The 24,331-nt window shown below is 46.7% G+C and overlaps 1 protein-coding gene across 5 annotated transcripts in view; it reads right to left on the bottom strand.

Annotated features, from left to right (window-relative positions):
* Window positions 1-7,801: 7,801 nt before the first annotated feature.
* ADORA2A (adenosine A2a receptor) overlaps window positions 7,802-24,331 on the bottom strand; it is a 29,800-nt gene continuing 13,270 nt past the window's right edge. For 3 of the 5 annotated variants that reach the window (XM_082065922.1, XM_082065924.1, XM_082065923.1), the window contains exons 2-3: window positions 20,895-21,754; window positions 9,602-13,658 (exon numbers count right to left, since the gene is read on the bottom strand). In XM_082065922.1, the coding sequence (XP_081922048.1) occupies window positions 12,698-13,658; window positions 20,895-21,244 (1,311 nt within the window). In that variant the 5' untranslated portion in view covers window positions 21,245-21,754 and the 3' untranslated portion in view covers window positions 9,602-12,697. Of the gene's footprint in view, window positions 9,477-9,601; window positions 13,659-20,894; window positions 21,755-22,252; window positions 22,428-24,331 lie in introns of those variants that run through there. The other 2 variants (XR_014185443.1, XM_082065925.1) reach the window with 2 other exon arrangements.

Consider the following 24,331-nt stretch of genomic DNA (forward strand, 5'->3'; position numbering starts at 1 on the left):
CTGGCCATCTTCTGAGCCCTCAGCCAGCCAGGGTGACTTTGGGGATCAAGGAGCTATTGAGACTGGCATGTGCTGATGGGATGGGCACAGCTGCACCAGTGAGCAGCTGGAAGGGAACACGGTGAGGACAGGGACGTAGGGGAAAACGGCACCGCAGGGGTGCTGGGGCTGCTGGGGTCCCCATGCCTTATTAAGGCCCGTACCTGTCAGCAAGGACCAACAAGTGCTTTAAAACTGGTGGCTGAGCAGACCTTTTAGGATGTGATTCTTAGGTGAAAGGTAAGAAAGAAAGAGCTGTCATCTCCACAGCTGTCACCTGCAGCCTCCTGGAAATTTCTTATCAGGAGGGCCCTGCCTGCCTGCACACCACCTCTTCACCCAGCTTCTCAGTCCCTGACCTGCTCTCTCCCAATGGTACTATTCTTTGCTCTCTCACTTTCCATCTTGCTCCTATATGGCTCCGTCAAATAGCAGGGAATCAGCTCGTATATCTTGGGAAGCCAGTGCAGAGAGATGTGGCCGCCCCCAGTGCCGCTCCCTCACACAGCACAGCATGCAGCTTTTCAGGAAGCAGGAGAATATAGGGCAGAAGGGAGGAAAACAGCAAAGAAACAAAAAGCAAAAATGAAAAAGCAGCAGAACAGATGCTGCACAAGAATAAATGGGAAAAATAACCCAAAAAAGTGAGGAGGAAAGGAAGAGTATATCCACCTTCAAAACACAGCATGGGCAGAAGCTGGGGAGACAGGGAGTGCAGACAGACATAGTAAACTCAGGATTTATGGGAACAAAAGGATTTTCTTCTATTCCTGCCAGCAGTCCTGCCCTGTTCCCCCACCCACCCAAGCAAATTCACCTTCAATTACCTCAGGAACATTCATTACAGGAAGATGCCCTGAGTGTATCAAATTAGTACCTTACGAAAGCTCAGTCAGGAAACATCTATGTGATCCTTATTCAGTTAGCAGGAGGGGATGGAGTGGGAATGCCAAGGGAGAAGGGGGTTTTATGCAAACACATGTCTCAGGACTGATGGGCCAGCAGTGCTCTGCAGGCACAACGCAGAGGGACCGCATCCTGCCTGCTCCTCTCCGAGTACTGACATAGCCTTGCGTTCATTTCATGTGCTAAAAGCATTGTATTTTAGGGTTGAAAAATTCCTAAGCCTAGATGGAAAGTGCTGGAATTAACAACTGAACCAGGAGGTATCAGCAGGGGACATCCCATTTTCATCTATGTGAGAGACCAAGGACAATGAACCTCAGGTGCCTTTGGAGGCTGTTTTAACCTCAAAGTTTTGGTATGAATTTATGCCATTCCAACAAGCAACCAAGGCACCTGGAGCAACAAGAAAGATCATGGCACAACGAAATGTTCGCCCTGTAGCTGGGGTTGGGAAAAGGTGAGATTTCCTCATGCAATACACAGAGGTCTTGATAGTTGCAAAAATTTACCAATTGCCTAGTTGAAACTGTGCCCATGACAGCGTGGTGCTTATCCTCAGCACGTTTCCTGAGGTGCCGTACAGAGATCTCACCAGAGGACACAGCACAGACTAATACCTCTGCTTCTCGAGCCAAGGTATAGCAGAGTTTAGGAACATGGTGTCTCACAGAAATGCCCCATTCTCCTGCTTGTGTTGCCCCAGGGAAATGGGATGTAACATGCTGCCAACAGCTGTGAGCAAACAAGATTGTCCACACGGCAGCTGTAAGGCGAATGGGACTGAAGAGAGAGAAATTCCTGTCTCTGACAACAGCTTATGGGCTCCAGGCAGACTGGCAGCTGCAAAGCACCCAGTTCTCTGCTCTGCTTCAGCTGACCAGGCACCTCTGGGGCTGTACTATTTTGCTGGTGAAGAAAAGAGGCAGAACAAGTCTGCTTTGGTCTATTTTTGTACTGCAGATCCATCTGCTCCTCTCCACAGCTGGCAAGGCCTGGAGCTCAGCTTAGATCCTCCCAACAAAAGCCTCCTTATGAGGCATGGGAATACCCCAGCACCATCAACAGCATTTGGATTGGATTGCCCAGGCAGAGGCTATTTTGGGCACCACAGGTGGCTTCTCCATCTTGCCGAGCACAGGGATGGAGCTAACAAATGCCTCACCACAACACTACCCAGCCATACCTTCAGGAATCAACTCTGAGCAATGGGGAGGCTTTGATAAACCCACAGGGTCTGGGGAATGGAACACACAGCAGAGGACAAGAAGAGGAATTCAGGGAATGGGTTTCACAGGTGAGACAGAGCAGAGTTTCCACCAGCATGGAACAGCTCAGAACAGCTTTTGAGACAGAAACGCAAGAGTAACAGTCAGGCAGAGCAGAGCTATAATAATCAGTCTCTGCCCTGAGCAAAGCGCTATCTCACCCCATATCTAGAACTGAGATCTTCATTCCACAGATCCTGTACCCTGGAAAGCAACTGCTGCTTTGTCTGGCCAAAGCAGAAACCTCCTCCTTCCACCTTTCCTCTCTGTCAAGGCAGTAAAACTTTCCCTTTGTGTTAACACTTGACATCTGCTTGCTCCTGTTAGAGAGAGCTCCAAGCCCTGTGCTTCCCCCAGCACACATGCAGCAGAATACTCTCCCAGCCTCTCCTGTCTCTCTTATTTCATGGATGCTGTTTCCTGTGTTTATTTTTCTTGTCTGGCTGGTTGGCCTGGAGGGTCTCACCTGCTGGAAAACTGCCATTACTTCTCCATCTGCAACACTGACCAAGGATTAGCAAAAAAATAGCCTTAGGTCACTTCTAGTTTCCTTAGGATGCCTGACAACCAACAGAGGCCAAAGGCCACAGATGCTGAGAGAGAGCAGGTTCCTGTGTGTCTTACCTGGAAGCTGACATCAGCAGATGCATCTCTTTAGGAAGCTGAGCAGGGACACGTGTTTTGCAGCACTGGGATTCATCTGGTGTAGAGAGAACACAGCCACCTGAAAAACACCAAATTCACGGCTACGTGCACAAGGGCCTCCCTCCAGAGAGAGCGAACGTGTCTGTGCGGCAGACAGCACAGCCCCTTCCAAGACCTGATTGACGTGAAGGCTTCAGTGTTTGATGTCATCCCTGTCACTGACATCCTGACCCCAGGATGCAGCCTCATGCTTTTGATGGGAAGAAAGCATTAAACTCTCCCTGGGAGGATCGTATCTCCCACACGGTGCTTCCAAATCAAATGCTGATTGAAAGATCCTCCTGCAAGGGAAATGGAGACTGCTGTCAGCACACAGAGAGCACATCCCTCCCTCCTGCCACACACTGAAAATCTACAGGCATGTTGTTGCTACAGTTCTTTTGAAAGTCCAGGTAGTGCTGAACCACAGAAAGGGACAGACAGCCCCTGCATCTCTGATAAACTTCTTGTGCTTGCTGGGCCTGGCATACAGCAGGAAAGGAGGGATCATCTACAAATGCAGAACTTAGGGTGGGAGGGAATTTGTCTGGGAAGCAAGTGCTCAGAGAAAGCTATAGAGGTTTCTGATTAAAAGCCTTGATTCCCAAGCATTGACTCAATCCATAAGGAACAGGGAATCCTGAGTTTAATTTAGTTGCAGTTGAATGTTACATGGGTTAGTTCTGCAGGCTGGAAGGCCTCAGTGCAAGTTAGGGATATTACTGTATATTTCCTCTGGAAGGAAATCAAAATGCTATTTCTCATGAATTCAGAAAGGACGCAGCTGTAGAACAAGCAGCTGACTCACAGCTTTAGCTGTGGCGTTGAGTTACCAATGGTGGGAGAAAAGACTATTTCTGTTTTCCTAATGCAACCTTTAGCATTTTGATCCTCCTGGAATTAGAGGATGATCTTGAGGAGGGTCTGAGATATTTTGTCTCCACCCTATTCTGTTAGTGCATTTGGCATGAATATAGAGAAAGCAGGGAACACTTGGAATACTGGACTGCTCCCAAATGGCAGGAAACTCAGAAACGAGTAGCCAGTTGTCCTCTACTTTAAGGTGCGGTGTGGTCATGTAGCCCAGCACTCCAGTGCCAGTGCTGCGGGCTCTCCTCTTGAGACTCTGCCTTTGAATTAGCCATAATACTTTTGAATTAGCCATAATCTTTGTGAATTAGCTGCAGCTCTGCCCCTGTGGCCTCTCTGGGACTGGGAACGCAAACATTGGCCCTCTTCTCAACCATGCCTTTTGGCTCTGCAGAATAACTTCATAAACTGATGTGTTATCATCACAGAACAGCTTCAGTTTAGCAGCACGTGAATCCCAGTTGTCTGCCAAGGAGCTCTATATATCACAGCCCCAGCGCCGACCACCAGGCCTAGCTCAGAAAACCCGTGGTTCTCACCGTCATGGTTAACAGAGGAGACGGTACAGCAGGGATTCACCCAGCAGCAGGCAAGTCTCAGAGCCACCAGTCCTGTCACCTGCAAAACCGGCCACAGCCTCTGGATGATGGAATTGTTTAATATCACAGGATCCAGCATACATGGCAGGGCTGCAGAAAATACATCAATACAGGAAATAAGACTGTTCAATGCCAACTTAAATGTTTGACAGGTTACCCAGTAATGTGGAAGGATGGGAGTCCTCCTTGCCCCAGGATTCACTCAACTGCAAGCCACACTCTTACTTTGCAAGACTTTTTTTTCTTTTTATGGCCCAGTGTAAAAGGTTGTATCAGCATGGACTGAAAACGACCTTCATCCAGCCTGGATCAGCTCTGTCAGAGATGCCAGGTCCAGTGCACCTGCCCTGCAGAAGGCATCAGCATCTGCCACTGTTCAGCCCTTCAGCACACCTCCAAAATAGGAACTTGGCAAACAAAGCTAACAGAGCGCATTGCTAAGCAGAACATTCTGCCGAGTCCCAACACCAGGACTGCATGTTATAGGGAACTTGCCAATTCCTGAGTCAACTTTATTTATTATATACTAGAAAGGTCATGACGAATCTCAGAAGATAAAATCTGTGTCTGTCAAGCCGCCTTCCTTATTTTCATTGGCCCAGACCCTCATGTTCCACACCAACAATAACAGGACATGGGTTCAAGAGGCACCATGAATGCAGCTTACCCTGAGATGGCCCAGGCTTGTTTTGCATTCTTCACAGAACTGATCCAGGCTACTCAATTCGCTCTTTATTAGGACTTTTTTTTTCCCTCCTGGATACAATCACCACACTGCACAAGAGCCTTACATCCCTGGTAACCCCAAAGCACAGGCACAAGTTTTCACAGCCCAGGTGATGCCAAATGTCCAAATGATGCAGCTGCAAGTTCTCCAGCAACATGAAGTATCCAACTGGGATATGCTTCACTCCCATTTAGAAGTAATATCCTGGACTAATACCAGCCCAAAAGACATCCCCATGACCTCATCAACAGCTGAGGCAGCAAGATACCCTGTGCACATGGATTTTCTTCAGTGTCGTTATCAGCTGTTATCTAATCTCTGTGCCTTAGGTAAGGAAAAAATCTGAGCTGCCTAGGGCTCTGAGTAAATCCTTGGCAAACAAAGCCTGAGCAATTGCAGCCCCAGTGCTGCCAGTCTCCAAGCTAGCAGTTTAAAGACTGCCCTGGGTTCTGTAGAAGTTGCAGTTACCTCTCTGGATTTCAGCTGGACACTCCCAAAAACCACAGTCCCAGGTTTGGAGTTCAGTACAACAGGCTCAGACCACACAGTATGGGTCTGCACTCCAAATAACCTCATCTTTCCACAGTTCATTCTGAACCTGCAGATTGAAAGCTCTTTTCCCAGTCCTCTCCTTTCACTTGCTGAAAAATCACCATGCTGATCTCAGACTTGGCTCAGATAATTTTTCTCTGACATGTTGCATGGACTCCAATACTCAAAATGAATTTCTGATTTTATGAGATCTGGGTAGTACTTTCCCACCACACTGCAGGATCTCAGCAGTGACTACTGCAGTCACACAGCAGAGAAGTGATAGTGCTTATCTTCCAGCCAAAACCCCTCCAACAGTCACATCCACAGTGTCATTTCTGAGGAAATATCTCCAATATTCAGGAAGTGCCCTCCTTTCTTCTCAAAACAGCGCTGATAAGGAGGTTGGCAAGCTAAGGAGGATTACGACTCCACTTACTACTCAGCAAGACTCCAGCCTGCAGTGAGGTACATCATCTAACTTGAGGTAGGTTCCTCCCAGGATCACTCCGAGCTGGCAGAAGTCTCCCTCCTTTCCCTGAATGAACACATGGGGAATCTCACTCCTCACTTGGTTGCTTCAGTCAACTGCAGGACAGTGGGAATCTTTCCTGTGAAAGTAAATGGTGAGGTCCACAGTGCCTCAGCAAAGGTGCTCAGAGTTTTTAACTCCCCAAAATTTCTTGAAACACATGATGGCCAAGAGCTCAGCAGGAACTTGTATGCACTGTTTTTAGCAGCAAAGGCATCCTGTTTGGGAGCAGAAGTGACAAGGAAGATCCTGCTGCTTTAAATACAGTGAAAAGCTTTTTAGCCAAAAACATTAGTAGGGAAAACACCATACTCCATGGCCCCATCCTACTCCACCATTCAGAAATGCCATCGGTCTCCCACTGCTGCAGTAAATATTACACTATTGAGCTACGTTATCCTCAGACAGCTCTTAGTCACCCAGAGAAAGCAGACTGTGCAGAGCTTTTGCTGTAGACTAAGCCAAGGTGTGGATCTCTCAGCAGAGATTTCCAGATCAGGCGAATTGTGTCGTTTAACTGGGAGCTCTCTGTTCTTTCAAGTACTCGCTTTCTTCCCAGGGCCAGGTAAGACCATTGTTCCCCTTGGGCTCTGGCAGATGCCCATTGTTCCTCTGAGCTCCTGGCCTTTGATGCTGCAGAACAAAACGCACAGTGTTTGTAAAAGGAGGGAAAAATCAGAAAGCTTTTCAATTACACAGTTGGTTGAACAGCTCCGGCACAGCTGGCCACCCAGCACCAGGGTGCCGGCACCTCTCCACAAACCGGGGCCTCCAGCCAGGTCGCTAGTCCAGCTGCAAAGTGAATCAAAAGAGGGAATGACCAGTGGCTGATGGTTATCTGGTGAACTTTGATTTCATCACTTCCCAATTCCAAATGCTCCTGGATTGTACAGACTTTGACTAAACTCCTCACACACTCCTTTAGTAGCTGCCAGCTGGAAAAAGCTGGAAATTATTCCTGCTTCATCCTGTCGGCATTGCTCAGAACTGGCAGGAGAGGCACCCCAGTAGCATCTCGATTCACTGCCTGCTTCTCCAGACTGATCTGGCTGACCTCAGGCTGGGGTTAGCTCAGCCTGAGTGGCACTGGCAGAACACGACAGAGGTCTGAAATTGTGACAGTCTCATACAAGAGCTCTGAGATGCCCCGGCAGAGCCATGTGGAAGGAAAGCCAGCAGCCTGGGATGCTCCACTCACAGCTGGCAAAATTCTTTCGTGGTCCAGGTATGGACCCTGCAGCTATAAACATTTGTTCTTACTGCCAAGATGACAGATCCAAGGATGTCAGAGATGTGAGGGATCTCCTAGTCCGTCTAGGTCTGTCACCTTAGTCTGTGCTAGTATTCCTGCAGTGTCGGGGGGAGAGCTCTCCAGAAGGATCGATCTACGGAAAAAGCTAATAAAATAATAAGAAAACGCACAAAAAAAAGGGCCAGCCAGCCGGATCTTTCTGCGACAAAGGCACTCACACTCTCTTTTACAAATATATTTTATTATTTTAATGCTTATTAAGAAATGTAACCAAGACAGACTCAGCAGCACCAGCGGCTCCTCACTGCCCAGCAGTCTGATGACTTCACAGATATGAAAACTTCACAGATTCAAAAAAAAACTTTGGTCAACGCACTTTAAATATATTTGCATGCACAGATTCTCCCACCCCCGTCCCTCCCCTCCCACTGGTAACTGACAAACAGAGGCAAAACAACAACTATATTCATAAAACATTTAAATTAAAAGAGTAATTGTTGTCTAGTGACAGTGTGTGCAGCAGGGTGTTCGTAGTGTCTTGGTTTGCAGCCCACAGAGACAACTGCGCCACAGGGCAGGGGGCAGGAACACCAGCTCCTGAGACAGTGGTGGGGAAGCAACAGATGTTCTCAGATCAACAGGTTCCAGTCTTGATTTTAACACATCCTTGTGCGAACAGTCCCAGCAGACAAATAGGACAGGGAGTTACACACAACATCGCCCCAGTTTTGGGATTCTCAGTCTGTCAGGGTTAGTAACCTCTCATGCAAATGAGGAACTAGTGTGATTTTAGCTACTCTTGATGTGTTTTACTGTAATGAAGGCCCAAAGCTCAGGGCTAGAAAGAAAAAACACTCTGGTATGACTCAGTGCAATTTGATGCCCAAAACAAATTGGGAGAGAACTGGCTATTAGGCAGCTAAACTTAGCAAACACCACTAGAGAGTATTTTACAGCTTTAATGCACCGCAGCACTGTTACCGCACACACATCCTTCCCTCCGAACACGGACAGATTTGATTTTAGGCAGGGCTCATGTTCAAGAAGCAGAAAGGCTTTTGTTACACCTGGACAGGCTGATGAATTGAGACAATGTATTTGAAGAGGAGATAATCCACGAGAACCATCGCTACCTCAGTCACATATAGACCGTATGAAGCCAACCCTCCGCACACACCAGGCAGGGCTGACCCTGCGCAGTGACCCCAGGAGAGCTGTGAGGCTGGACATCCTTTCCAGAGTCCTTCCGCAGCAAGTCACACCTTGGTCTCACGCCAGCACCATCTGTGCAATCCCCAGCACCTCCCACCACATTCCTGCTCCCCTGAAATCCTCCCAGAACAAATACCTGACTAATCTTCCCTCACCACCAAGATTTCCCATCTAACCCTAACCCTCCAATCTGCTCCCACACCTTAGAGACTTCTCTACATCCACCAGCATCCCCCGGAGCCTCTTTTCAAAGAACAATCAAAGATTCAGACTGCTCCATGTAACTCCCAAGATCATCTGCACAATCAGCTTCCAAGCACCAACTGTGTCAGTGGGAAACCCTTTCTGTCTGCAGTAACCCCAGCTGTCCCACCACGTCAAATCGCTTCTCTGTTCAAGAGCTGCAGTTCAAGCTCACGCAGAGCTTTGAAATATCACTGATCCAAAAGAAGCTCGGCAGGACAAAGCTGTAAGTGCATTTATTTGTACACACAAAAAGCAGTGCCTTGTTGAGTGGCCTTGGCCACTGATCAAACTTTACTTTCTCCAAAACCCTATAAATCCAATAAACCCTGGAGCCTCAGAGACTCCAGGGAATGGAGAAATTCATGGAATGACCTCATGCCAAATAAGGTACCACATCTCTCTATGGGTCTTCAGACATTTTTAGTAAGATGCTCCAGTTCAATGAAATTAGTCTCTTCTTATCCCAGCTCTTACTCTCTGGACCCACTGCACCTTGGATTCCCAAGGAAGCCTTCTCCAGCCTCTCCTGATAATCAACTCATTCTTCCCTTTGTCTTGGTACCATCTTTGTTTATCCAGAATAGCTATACTCCATCAGCTAAACATCCTCCAGCTGGAAGGAAAATGGGAATATGAGTAGGGAAGTTAGGCAAAAATCATTTAAATTTCACTTTTCTAATGATCTCTGCCCTACGCAGTTTGGAAGACAGATACGTTTCTAAAGAGTGGAGAGTGCTGCCAGCAGCAGGAAAGAACACGTTTCGTCGTTTCATTGATGGGACCCTACACCTCTTATTTATTTTTTTTTCAAAGCAAGCCTTGAAATCGTGATCCCTAGGAAACAAGAAATAAGAGTCCAAAATTCTGTTCAAAAGGCTCACGCTTCCCCCAATGACTGCTTCAGAAACGTCTTCTGAAGGTCCATCTCCGACACATGTTAGCCAGAAGGCACACAGCATGTGGTGCAATTGCCATCCCTTCCTTCCTGTGACTACAGGCTGCCAGTTCTATATAAAACACGCTGCCTCCTTACCCTCACTGCGCTTCCTCCTGCACACATCCCCCAGCCCCTCAGCACACTTTTCCTTTCAAATCTGGATCACTAATATTGAAAGGGACTGGACACACTCTGGGGGCATCTCGAACAGCAAGAGAAAAACTAATTTCAAGACATCTGGAAACTCAGTAAGCTCACATGGTGATCTGGTTGGGCAGGCAAGTTTTCCAGAGGGACAATCCTGTTTGTCTCATCAACATAGATCAACTTGATTCTTGTGGCAACCAAGCAAGAGGCTGCCATAATTAAGTGTGAAGAAGCTCAGGAAACAATAGAAAGTAACCAACCCACATCAGCTGTTGAAAGCCTGATGCAATGTGGCATAAACCGTCCCTTTACAATGGCAACTAAAGCTCAATAGGAGACCCTTGTGCACTTGCGTGTGTTCCAGCACATGAGCGATGCTGGTATTTTCCCACACTTCCTTCCCTGCTCTGCTTCTTTGTGGACCTAATTGTTATTGACATGAATACCGGATGTAATCTTGTGTTATTCTTAGAAACATTTCAGCTCCCAACTGAGGTCTGAAGAGATCAGACCCCCATTTTCCTGAGTTCCTGTGCCACTGTTACAGGAGGTCAGAGGAGCCATCCCACAAACACCCTACAGAAATATTCCATCAAGAAAGATCAAGAGTAACAAGATCCCAAGTCACCCTACAGAGGAACTACCTACAACGTCAGTCCCAGGGAAACGACTTAGTGTTTGTTAATGGTGCTGGAGTGATAATCCACTCCTCTGACGTTAGACTACACGGAAGAGACCTGCCAAGAAACCAGCAATTCAATTAAACTGTGAAGTCTATTGTTCTACAATGTTCCTTGTCTTTCTGCTAAGGATTGTGGTGGCAACCACATCATTTTATCCATCCCACAGTAAGCTTTGTGCTAACCACGAGCAGTTACATACTTGAACACGTTCAGCGTTACAACTACTCCCTACCTTCATGTAGGGAGACTGGCAAAAAGAAAATTCTCCTCAAATAAACTGACTTTTCATTTCAATAGTTCACAATATTTAAAATAAACATGGAACAAGAACACAAAAACCTAACCTGCTTTTCCTCAAATATCAAAATCCAGTTCCCCCTTCCTTTCTGAAAATGAGATTATCTCACTTCTGAAATGTTAGTGGACAGACACAAGGAGAAGCCAGGTTTGAAGGATGATATTTCTGATGCTTTCAGCTAGGGAATAAGCTTCAGATCCCTGCAATTACCAGACTTTAGTTTTCAAGTAGGACCGTTACTGCCTGTCGCTACAGAAGGCTGGTCGTATTAGAAAATGGATTATTTGTCTGAAAAACAAAAACTCGACCATCTTTAGGTAGAATTCAAGTGGATGTGGCATTCTGCTGTCCTTGAGCTACCAAGCGTCATAAGTGACACAGAAGATTATCAAGCTGCTGTGAAACACCTCTGCAACAAACCACACCAGTGCATACACTTGCTGCAGCACAGATTTGCCTCTTCTCTTGTACAGACAGACTACTGCAGTTTTTAAGCTGATTTCCAATACTTGTCAGAGTAGGAGCATCTTCTAACCAGACAGACCCAGCTCTGCTGGCCTCTGCGCCACACGGACACATGAGGCTTCACAGTAAAGCACATCAGGGAAAAACTAAAATCACATGAGGAAAGGTGTTTAAATAGAGCCATTGGAATTCCAAACATAAGTGTTAGGTACGCGTGTGTGTTCCTCCCTACCCCAAGAAAAAGAATCCTACAGCTTTTTGAATGAGGACAAAAATGAGCAACACATGGAAAATTAGTTCCCCTCACACACATTTGGGGCCATGGAAAGAAGTTGCATTGTAGGAGATTAGGAGGAGAAGCACAGCGAGAAGGGGAAAAAAGCAGACAGTGGCCACCAGCCTACAGAGAGCTCATACACCCAACAGCTCTTCACACTCGCTCGGGGCACAACCATCCTGGTGACACAGAGCACAGCCTGGCCTGCTTGTCTGCTATCTGCAGCACAAGGCCTGCTAACAGCCCTTTCGCTAAGGGAAATCCGTATCACAGACTCTGTTTTTGTTATTTGTTAGACAAAGTGGAGAGCTATGAGGTTATATTTGCCTTGTGCAACTGGAACATTGAGCGCTCGGGGAACAGATGTGAGTTTGTGCCCATCTTTTATAACTTAACATAAAGTAATCTTACCAAGACAAGAAAAAAACACACTGGAGCAACCTGTTGCAGTATAAGCCTCCAAAACATGAACTGAAAGATAAAACGCCATGGTTGAAGGTATCCAAAGTTCCCATCACATACAAGCAGCTGCTGGCATCCTACCTGACCAATAGATGTTGCTATCCCCCTTCCGTTTGTTGCAGGGCCAAAGTACTAAAAGGCCCCTTCCTTGGTGCTCTTTGCAATTCAGCGAATACTTCCAGCCATGCTTTTATTTCTGTTGGCAAAGACAGCAAAACCAACATACAACCACAGATACACAGTACAGCGTAATGTCATGATGTGCCCTGCATCAGCAGAGTCTCCCAGTGCTGAACTTGGAATGCCATCTTTGACCTTGGCACTGCTCTTGGTGACAGGTCATTGATGGGTAACATGTCCATCCTTCCTTAGTCCGTTTCAACGGTCTCTTGGCTTTTCTCCAGTCGAGTATTTAGGATCATCCCAACAGTCCTGGGTAGGGACCCCTTTCTCCACAGCGATCTGAATACACACCTCTCCCCCCGCCCCCCAGCCTCCCTTTCTGTCATGGCAGAGGTCACCAATGGAAAAAAATAATTCTACCAGGAAGACTTCAAAAGTCTCATCAGGAAACGTCAGCTGCTGCAAAGGCTGCTCTTTCCAGGTCCGAGTAAGACACCTGGGCATCGATTAGCTCTTCACTGTGAAGCTCCCTGTTCATGCAAGCATCTGAGAGAATCCCATTTTTGCAGGAATGTGGGAGATGCCCATTTGTCTCCACATCCAGAGCATTTCCATTCTGGTGCCATTCCAAGGCAGCTTTGCATTTGGTTAAGTCCTGCTTTTCAGGATCCCCGTGGATCTCTCCATTGGTGTATACCTCTAATGCATACTCACTGATTCGTATGCTGGCGTTCTCTGCGTCCCCACCGTGAGTGGAAGTCCTAGAGCTGGCTGTTCCTGCCTTGAACGGCTCCTTCCGGCCCAGGATGTGCTGGCTGATGATTTTACGGAAGGTGTATCGGAACTCCCTGATTCGGTAGGCATAAATTAGAGGATTTACAACTGAGTTAGCATGAGACAGGATAATAGCCAGATACATCAGCCAGAGGGGAGCATGGGCACAATTTGGGCAGAAAAGGGTAAAGCAGTTAATAATATGTAGTGGAAGCCAGCAGATTGCAAACAACCCAACAATGATGGCTAAAGACTTCGCTGCATGGACTTCCTTCTGCAAAGTGGAGCGAGAACGTTCCCCGTGTACCATCTTGTTCTCCATCTGCTTGAGCTGTCGTCGGGCTGCCATGAAGATTTTCAAGTAGATACCAAACATGAGAAGGAGCGGCAGGAGCACACAGGCAAAGAAGTTGTAGTAGACCATGTACTCCATGGTGACCACAGCCTCAAAGAGACATACCACCATACTGTTGCTGCAGTTGATGGGAGAGGACTTATTGGAACCCAGCTCGTCGACCTGGGAGCGCTTGTGCCACCCTAGCATTGGTGTCAAGCCGATGATGAAAGATAACACCCAGCAGATGGCAATGATACCTTTAGCTCGAGAGCCAGTCACCAAGCCATTGTACCTATAAAGCAGAGGGAACGGGAATTACATTAGTATCAGTCAACGAACCCCGGACACCCAAGCAACTTCCCAATAGCCCGGAAGACAGCAAGAAAGGCACCTGCTTCTGCAGAACCCACACAGCACATCAAGGACCCCATGGTGACATTGTATGCCACCTATTTGCCTCCTCTTTCCTTTAGGCAGTGAAGAGGTGACAGAAAAGCAGGAAAATTAATACGCTTTTCATCTGAGTTCCTTCACTTCACCAGCCCACTTGGTCATTCACATAGATCTGGCCGCCTGGACAATTAACAGCACTGCTCTGACCCTTGGCGATGAAGACCACCATAGCTCTCTTGCCAAAGGCTAAGGTAGTTCTTTCTTTCTGGCAAAGAGTAGCCTTGTGGCATGGAATTGCTAGGTCTTGCGGTAGATCTATAAGCCAAATGACACAAAAGAACTCAGGGCCACAGTGCCACCAGCCCCGTGTCCACGTTCAGGTGTGCTCCAGGAAAATTCTGCTGAGCTGCAGAAGCCAGGCTGGCATTGCCTTGCACAGCACCTCACTCCGCTCCACAATGGCACTTTCGATAAGCACCGCCAACCTTCCTTAAATAACTGAGACAAGTCAGCAGTTTTCCTCACCAGCCCAGCTAAGCTGAGCCTGTGTCCTTTCAGAAAGGAACAATTAGGCTGAGGACAGTGCTCTGATTACAGGTGTGCTGTGGGCTGCACTGCACACCCCAAAGGGGACTTCAGTGGTGGAGGTATTGACATGCCTGGCTGAAGCCAGTGCTCTTAGTAGTAAATTCTCCAAGATCTGTTGGAAAAGACAATAAACAACATGGTAAGAATCTGACAGTGCAGCCAGGGGACCTTGGCTTGTTTGAAATTTCGGCCAGTTCCCAAGCCTCACAGGTTACTGCAAGTCTTGAGCTGACTCCACTAGTTCTCCTCTCTAAAAATGTAAATCAGGGCAACTGTTTAACATTTCAATGCAATTTCCTTCCCTTGGTAATGCTCAGCATGGAAAGTAGATGGCTGGATTCCCACATTGTCCAGCGTGGGTCCCACACTGCATTTGACCCTGTGTGTCTGCGATGGGACAACAGTAGCGCTGGGCTCCCAGTGTTTACCCAATGCTCCTTCTCCCTCTGTCCCCAGAATTCTCTCAGCAAATAAACATGAAAAAAACAAATAATCCAACAAGCCACAGAAATATCTCCATCTCTCAATGAAATAGTTACTCCCATAGGTTCATGCTCCTATCCTGATGTAAGTTCAAGACAGGGGAGCAGAGAGGCTGCTTTTGCTGGGCACAGTAAAGAATGGAGATCCTGCATGTGCTTTAAATCCCTCCTGATGGGCCTTCGAAAAACCTGGCTCCAGCTGAGACCCAGCAGGCTTGAGTCTCCCTTCCTCAGCTCTATTTCAAAATCAGGAAAGAGGAACTGGGTGAGAGAGCTAACCACATAATTCCTAGTACCCAAAATACACTGAAATCCTCCTTCCAGAAATGAGGGAGGGATTCAGATGATTCTGAGAGATAAAAAGGTTTCTCCAGCAAGTAGTGGATCCTACTCAATGCTTAGGGGATGCTAAGGGCACAGCATGGATGGCAGCAGAGAACTGCTCACATTCAGATCTCAACAACACAGCAAGACAGCATCGGTGCTTTGAAAAATACACTCAGGGAGCAAGAGACTGGCTGAAAGCACTTGGAGCTTGGAAAAACAAAAAACTAAACAAACCCTTCAAAACCCTGTAGTCCTGGAATTGGCCACATCTTGTCAGAGGAATTTGGAAATTGTGCAGCTGTTATCCCACGACTAGAGATGTCCCTTCCCTTCCACTAAAAATATATTCATTACTGCTCCAGGCAAACACTCCCCCCAATTCTCCCTCCCTCTTACCCTCTGGGGATTCCCATGCAACAAACTTCACAAGGCTTTGGAACAGCACTCAGGCCAAGCAGCCTCCTGCCTTCCAGCTGCAGTGTGTTGTACTGGCAGTGGCAATTACCAGCCTACTAGTGAGTGCATTCCCATGACGCCTTGCTCAGTATTCCCAAGGCTTAAGAGAAAGCTCACAGCATCTTGTCACATCCTGTGTGGCACTATGTTGGCCAGGTACCCACTGAGAAGTGTCCGTTCACTTGAGAGAGCTTGATTTCTGGGACCCACTGGAGACATCACAGGCTGACTTGGCTGGGGTAGGGTTATTGTCCAGATGGACTTTCCTGGGTTCATTCCTTTTGTCCACTTAGAGATGTCACCAGGCCAGCACTGAAGAGCTTGTGCACCTGTCTGTGCATCTTTCTAAGCTCACAGCACCAGGTCAAAGCTACTTTTGGTATCCCACAGCTCTGCATGGTAAGTTCAGGACTTCCAGGAAGCATCAGGTGTACTGTGATTAATAAGTCATCACATTCTATGATTCTATGAATCTATCATATTTTGAGTTGCTGGCACCTGTGCAGGGACGCAGCCAGCTGAAAGGAGCTGGCCACACCTACAGCCCATGTTCTGCATAGTTGGCAGGTGACTTTGTAGCATGTCTGATGTGTCCAGACAGCACTGGATTGTCAGTGCACAAGCAGTTTTTGTGCTTCCTGGAAATACTGGACTTGCTACACCAACGACAACTTCTACTCAAGAAATTCCAGACACAAAGAACATTAGTGCAGAGCACAGGGACACTCACAGTGGAGTTGCGTGTGGGGACAGGCTCACCTGACTCCTCTAGAGAAGAAAACCCACTTTTGCAAACACATGAAAATGTGAATGTTTTCCCAAAAATATTTTCACCTGCCCTGCTGCTCTCCCAACCATCAGATTGGCAAACTGACTCCAGAACACTGCCCTTGCTGACCGTACGACTCAGCTGTGCTGCCTAAAGCAACCTGGCTGAGGGTGTGATGCTTCTGGGTCCTTGCCCTCCTCTTTATGTCATCAAGACAAATAATTCCTGCAGGAAGTGCAGTACCTCACCAGTCTGATTCACAAACTATGGAGCCAGGTGGAAGAAATGTCTGATATAAGAACCACACGGTCCTCATCTAGACATTAAAATCTTTCTATACATTGCATTATATGGAACTGGCCTAACTTAGTGTCACAGTATCCCGCCAGCCTAGTGCTCATCTTCCAAACCCAGCTCTGGTTGATAGCACGGCACATCTTGGGCAGATGGCTCTGCCATGCATGGAGCACATTTCAGCGCCCTTACTGCATCACTGGTATTGAGGCCACTAGGCTTTGATCTGAATTCCACCAGTGCTCAATGGTTTTTAGCAAATCCCTACAAAATACTGTTCACTGAACACAGCCACTCCACAGCTCGCACCTCAGGCAGCTGCAGTGACAGAGGGCAAGACGAAGGGAGGATATTCTATCCCTGTCTCATGAGAGACACTGACAGTCCTGGATGATCCAGGAAATCTTGTGGCAGAGCAAGAAACCAAACTCAGACCTTCTCATGTAACCCCAAAACAACCTGCTCCCAAAACTCTCAGTCAAGAAACTTCCTCCCCTATCACCAGGTGCTGACAGATACCAGTGCTTGTTTGTGCTATGGAGACAGGGCAGGGTGGGATCCTACGCGTGGGCACAGGGCTCTGAACAGCAGAAGCAATAACGGTGGGCAGGCTCTGTTCTTCTGCTCATGGCATGATTGGCTTTCAGACTAAAACCTTGGTACCAGCAAGTTCCACCTTGGCCCATGAAGCCATAGCCAAGTGGCACTGCTTTCAAAGCCATGCTCATGCTCGTTCAAAGGAGGAAGCGCATTATTCTTCTTTCATATTAGGGTGAATTTGCCCATAACCTATTCAACACAAACATGAGTGCATGTAGGAAATACTTGTCATAAAGTCAAAAGGTTTATGGTGAGCAGGGAAAGAAATAAATTTGTTATGGCTCAAAGTGACAATAAAACATTAAATCCCTGATTCACTGATTCAGATGCTCAGATATGAGCATTGGAGAAAGCAACCCTAGAGAATTAAAGCAACTGCTGAAACAGACTGTTCTCAGCACAAAGGTCCCTTCCATGTCCTATCCTTTATTCAGGGTTTGTGTTTATCTCCCCTATTCTTCCTACCCCAGACTTTGAGAAGCCACTTCTTCATGCCTGGCTCCTCTTAGCCGCTGGCAGAAAAGCATCCCAATGCCACCTCAGTGCTGCAGTTTCAATGACAACTACATGAGATAAATATGTTTCAAAAGTCAGGGAGTAGCACCTTAGCAATGCTTTCCCAGAGAAGCATCCCAGCAGCTCAGGCAGTCATCTCCAAAGCAACGTTCATCAGAGGAAAAGGTCTGCACGTCAGCAGGTTACTGTAGTTGGCACTGTGTGACCTGCATAAGTATTCGTGCCACAGGTGAACACCTGAATCCAGCACACAGAGCAAGCAGTAACCTGAGAAAAGTTTTCCGTTTGGCTACAGGAAGAAAAACGTCTCCTGTCTTTGCAGAGCATGGGAGCTCCCTGCCCTTCACCACGGGGTATCTGTACCAGGAAAGCCTGCCCAGAACACGTGGCCGGGCACTGCGCCCACGCGGCGTTTGCTGGCACCAACGAGCCTGGAAAGCGGCAATTGTTCTCGGCTCATGACTTCAGCCTGGAGCTCGGACTCACAGCCAGTTTTGTTTAGAACTCTCAGGGGTTTTATATCAGCAAGTGCAGGTTTTCAGGTACCTGCCATGTTAGGGACACAGCTTGGATTTCACCCTAGACCGAACTACAGCTCAGACTCACTGCCCTGGGAGTGCTTTATTCAAATTCTACACAATGCATTAATCATTTGACAGGTAGAATCCATAAGACATTCACAAATTAGTTTTAATGTATTTTAAAATAATACATACAGATGTCTTTCCTCAGTATAATTGGGAGAGGGAGCGTCTTTTATCCACACAAAAATCATTCCAAAGGTAACCCTAATTATGTAACAAGGTGCCCAAAATCAAGCAGTATCAGCAACTGCACTCTTCTGCCTCCTTAATACTGACAATTTATTTGTGTGGGAATACACATCCACAGGTGTATCCACTGATATAGGTGGTTACCTTTCTTAAGACAAATCAGACATGAAACAGTCAAAATGAAAAAGAAGAAGTAAAAATAGGTTTGGACCTTTTTGGTTTCACTGCAGAGAAGAAAGTCTGATTTATTATTTTTAAGAGCACCCACCTAATGAACATTAGGAATGCCTGGTGTTACCTTTCTTGTCCTCTGAGGAGAGAAGAGGCTTTCACAGGTATTAAAGGATGGGGTGAAAACGTTGCGTCTTTAGTGGCAAAACTTTCCGTCCAAAGATTTGACACATTTTTGAGACCAAGATTAGGAAAAGAAAAAAATGTGGATATGAACTGCCTGAATCATATCACATTGCCCTCTGCAGCTAATCAGCTTTCACTTTCTCAGCATGTCAGGCTATAAATCTAATGCTTATTCACCCATAAATTCTTAAGGGGAAACACAATTGACAAGTTCTTCACTTCTACTGTGAAAGGACAAACCAGCAGAGGACAGGGAGGGGGAGGAACCCCTGGATCTACCTGTGGGTTTCTGCACCCAATCAACTGCAGCGTTTCTGGGGCAGCCGAGGGTGTGCACTGTTTGTTCAAAAACAAAATAGCGAAACCAGTACCATGCCCAGCACTGATGAAGCCTGATTTCCCTAAAAGACTCTTTACCTGAGCTATTCCAGGAAATTAAATTTTCAAGACAATATATTTACAGTGATATCCTCAAAAATGGGCAGAAATGCAGATTTTTAAAATCCTTTTCCTGTCAAGTCACCCTCTAGCAATAAGAGCGCTTAAACCATCCGCAGACGTCTTCAGAGTTAGCTCATGAGAGATGAATTAAAGACATTAGCCCTTCTCAAAATCATTTCAGAGGCAAACTCCCAAGGGCTACTCTACATATGTTTCTTTGTAGCATCTGTCATTATTTTGGTTTATAAACTGAAACCATCTGTATGTAGAACTGTGGAAAAATGTAGACAGGCCAACTTATAGGTAACAAATATCGAGTTTTCTCTGCAATGGAATGGAATAGTTATTCCTTACAACTACATCAAAAATAGAGGCTTTAACAGGTATGACTGTAGGTTTGGAAACCAACAATTAACGGTAATGTTATAGCAGCACAAGCTTGCTGAGGCCAGGCTTCAGGAAAGACTGTGCCGCGCTGGTCCACATGGAAAGGTAATCTCCACGGCCCTAGGGAGAAGAATGCTTTCTATTTTTAAATGGGAGGTTTGTGTTAACCAACACAAGTGCTGGATGACCAAAGTATTCACAAGAGACAAAACTAAATTGCACAGGTCAACACAAGTGACTTAGGCTCAGCAGAAGTGAGGATGTCCAAAACCCCAAACTTGAGAGCGTAACAATCAGAAATTTGTTCCATTTTTGCAGCCACATTTCTTGTTCAGGATAGGAAGCAAGTCTCTCCATTCCTGAGAGCATGCTGCATCCTCCTAAGGACAAGACGGGAAGGAAGGAGACTCCTACACTTCGCCTGCACCGGCCTCTCCCGGGGCTTCCTCTGCATCTTTGGAGCTCACTGAAGGCATTGTCACAGCATTCAGACCCAGCCCACGGCATGCTACGCCGTTTCACACCCACGGTCAGGTATATCCTGTGACAACAATGTGCTTCTGGAAGTCTGAACTGAGTATTAGCCCTTGCGCATGTGGTAAAACTTCCCCTTGTCCCACGTCAGCCTCCCTGGTTGCACACAAAGCAGCAGCTGCTCATATTCAGCTTTCAAGCTCTGATAGTGAAAACATCCTTTTCTTCTTTTAAACTCTGGAGTAGAGACCACAGAATAACCATCTGCAGGTCTGGGTTAGGACAAGCCTCTGCCTTGACCTAACAGCTACAAGCTCCGCTTTCCCACAGTGATCCTTCTGGTGCCATAGGCTGCAGCTCAGAGCACAGGTTACTGAGGTAACTAAGGCAGACCACCCTGTCTAAATACAGAATGGTGGCTCCTAGGCAGCGCCGTTGTGATGCCGTGGGCATAAACCACACGAGGACAGAGAAAACTGGAAAAAGAACCAACCAGAAATATCCAGCGGCCAAGGCAGCTTTCAAGACATAGAAAAGGTTTTTCCAAATTACAAGAGAAGAAGTGCTGATCCTCATCTAACTTTTCCTTCCTTGATTCATCTCCAGACCTGCTGTTTTTACTGCTGTTCATCCCTCACCACCCTCCGCCCCGCAGCCCGACCCCTGCTTACCTGAGGGGTATGCGGATCGCAATGATTCTGTCAATGGCAATAGCGAGGAGGCTGAAGATCGAACTCTGAGTCAAGACCAGGACGAAGCAGGCAATGAAAAGGCAGCCATAGAAGAAGGCACAGAAGCCAGTGCTGATGGTGATGGCAAAGGGGATTGCCAGCACGCCCACGGCGATGTCAGCAGCAGCCAGGGACACCACAAAATAGTTGGTGACGTTCTGCAAGTTGCTGTTCAAATAGACTGCCCAGCAGACCAGGATGTTCCCCAGGATGGCCAGCACTGCAATGACCAGTTCCAGGATGATGTAAGCTATGTCTGAGAGGAAGTCTTCTTTCCCATGTACTAGCATGGTGAGAACGACCAGGCCAATGTGAGAACGTGCCAGAAAAGCTCAGCGTTCATATCTGCAGAGCACTGAACAGCCAAGACACTTCAAAGCTGCCTGGGGTCTGCAGAGCACTCAGCTGCCAGCCGGTGAAGGTTGCTCACACACACCCTTTTCTCCCCATATCTCTTCAAGATCTTTACAGTAGCAGGTGTCAAGAAAAATAAAAAATGGGGCTTGCCAACTCCAGCCAAGTGGATTAACCAGATGCAGAATAATTCATACTCCAGCAGATAAATGGACAGGAGAATATCTCACATAGACATATACTGCTCCCCAAAGTGCATCGTATGGCAGTGTTGCATCGACTGTGACTTCTTGTTTCCTGTTGACAATCACACTGCTAGCCATGGCTTCCTGTCATGTACATACTTACTAGCAACATCCTCCAGCCCTCCTTTCCACCTTTTCCCGCTAGGACTTGGGAAATATTCTCAGCTGAAGGAGACATCCAGCTTCTTCACTTGTAGTTTCCTTTAAAGAAAAAAAAAAAACAAAGACCAACCACATACACTAAGTAATCAGCTCTACAGAGGAGATGGAAAAAGCAAAATCTCATTAAAGTGGCACATTAAATTGATAACGGATATTAAACAGACCTAGAAGAATACATCATTGGCAAAAAATCTCACATTTGGTCTATCCTGAAAGCTGCAGGGCCAAACCCAAGGTTCAGGAAGGCAGTATTTCACCGTGGCGATGAGAAACAAGGGATGTTTTGTTTTCAAGGCTACCAACTGAGCTGGCACTTCAGCAGCTGCTCAATAGTCTGCCCTGAAACATGAGAGCCTCACTAATTACACCTTGGCAATTGCCGTGGCTGCACAGAGGAAAGGTGGAGGAGCCCTTCCACATACACCTGGCTCCCTCTGATCACAAACACCAGACTTGAGCCATCACATGCTGCCCGCCCTCACGTACTTTGCCACAAAAGCGTGCTGCGCCAATGTGCTGCCCTGCGATGACACAAACCTCCATTCGGAAGGGGGTTAATGCTGCCGGCACATGCGGTCACCACTCTACTGCCATCCTCATTCCTCCTTTCAAGTGCACAGATACTGGAACGTGATCAGCAGGAAGGATAGTTTGAGGTATGTCAGGCAGTGACATCTTTGAGGACTTTCCTGCTGATTATGCACATCCTCTGTAAGGGTCTCTGCAGCTTTCCCTCCTGCAACACCATCGTTTTTATTCATGTAAATATTTATCCTATAAGCAAACCATTTATTTGTTATACCTGCATTGTCCATAGTGGTTGTTGCACCACAGATTCAGGTCAGCATCGTTCTTCAACTACAACCAGCTAGAAACACCTCCACCAAGCTACACCTTTCCCAGAAACACACACACAGGCACAATGCCAGCGTCATCTCTCAGGTACACATTAATTTTCCTGCAGTATCATGCATGAAATCTGGGACTAAAGTTGGTGCCATTGCAAGGAAACATAGTCCCTACGGCTGCCATTTTGTGTGAACAGATACACACCACCCACACGCTCGTATGCTTCGTTCGCACACTAATCTTGCAGGTCACCTCGTACCTCTGCTTTCAGATATGGGTGCATTTCACCACACTTTCAGTTAAAAATATAGCAATGGAGAATAAAGTTCCCTGAGCTTTGTTCCACAGTCAAGAGATAATTGTTTGCTGTCCCACCCTGTCACTTCGAGTTGGTTTTAAACCTTATTTACAAGCTTTAGCAGTAAGATTTTCTTCTTAAGAAAACAGCTACTTGAAACAGAGGGCTGGGGGAGAGACACTGCACTAACTGCTGAATTATCATGTTTGAGCTTAGTTTTACATGCAACATGAACCTCCAGAACAGAAGATGTTGGGGACCACATCCACAGGTGACCCAGCAGGTTTCATGCCTTCACAGTTGACTCTGTTTCCAAGTCAGAAACCTAATTTCTCAGGATAAAATAAAAGGGTAAAGACAGTGATAATAAAAGAAAATATGATTAACTTGTGATTCACATCTGATCTCAGGAATATAATCTAATTTTAGACCTTTCATTGATTTAGAGCTCTATTGCTAATGCTGCATTTGAAAGGAAAGTGAATGATTCTTGGTGGTTTGGATGTGCTTCAAAACCCTAGTGTTTTCTCCACCCTCAGCAATCTTATGTGTTTTGTTTGGTTTGTGTGGAAGAAATCTACAGAAGAGATTAGTTTGCAATCTAGCTACTAAGAGGAAGATAAAGATCATACATTTAACCTTTTCTAAAGAATAAAGAAACCCCAAGAAGTCTCTGTATTGCCTGTCTTCCTTTAGCAAAAACTCTGGTTTGCCACTGACCTCCTAAAGATTGCTTCTACTTTCTTGCATTTCAGGGATGTCAGTGATTTGCTCCTGCCTCGCTCTGCTAGCATCTGATTGTCCATTACAAATCCCAAGAGGTTTGTTTCAAGGCAGTGATACTGAAAACTAACACCCCTAGCCTAACGTCCAGGGAAAGGGATTAGAATGAATAGAAGATAGAAATAAAGAAAATCTGGAGGTGGAGAAAACAGAAAGGGCAAAATGAAAAATAAACAATGCTGTGAGCAAAAAAAAAGGAGATAAAAGACAGGAAGAAGCTAGTAGGAGAAAAAACCCCACAACCAAAGAAGGGAAGCTGTGGGCAAAACGGGCCTGTAAGAGAAAGACGGAGCGTGTCCCTGACACAGGTAGGACAGGAGGCTGTGCCGGGAGGCTCTGAAGTGGGTACAAGCTCCCATTTCCCATGGCATCGTGGAGCAGAGACGGGAATAGGGTAACACTCAGCAATGGAGCAGGGACACGCACCTCTCCGCTTCCTCACATCCTCACGTGTTTCCTTGCAGGTCTAGATCATGGCCAAACTCCAGCGTCAGACAAAGTTAACACATTACTGTGACATACCTGGGCCAAAACTACTGCTGTGTAAAATAAAACCACCCTAAACACCCCCACAAGCTCCTCAAGAACCGAAGAAACCACTTTTGGAAAGGAGCCAGCCTGAGAACATGTCATGTAAATTCTGATGCCGAGAGGATTTACTCAGAGTCCTGCTGTGTTGTTCTTGC

The sequence above is a fragment of the Streptopelia decaocto genome, assembly GCF_964273445.1.
Source record: "Streptopelia decaocto genome assembly, chromosome: 15".
NCBI lineage: Eukaryota > Metazoa > Chordata > Aves > Columbiformes > Columbidae > Streptopelia > Streptopelia decaocto.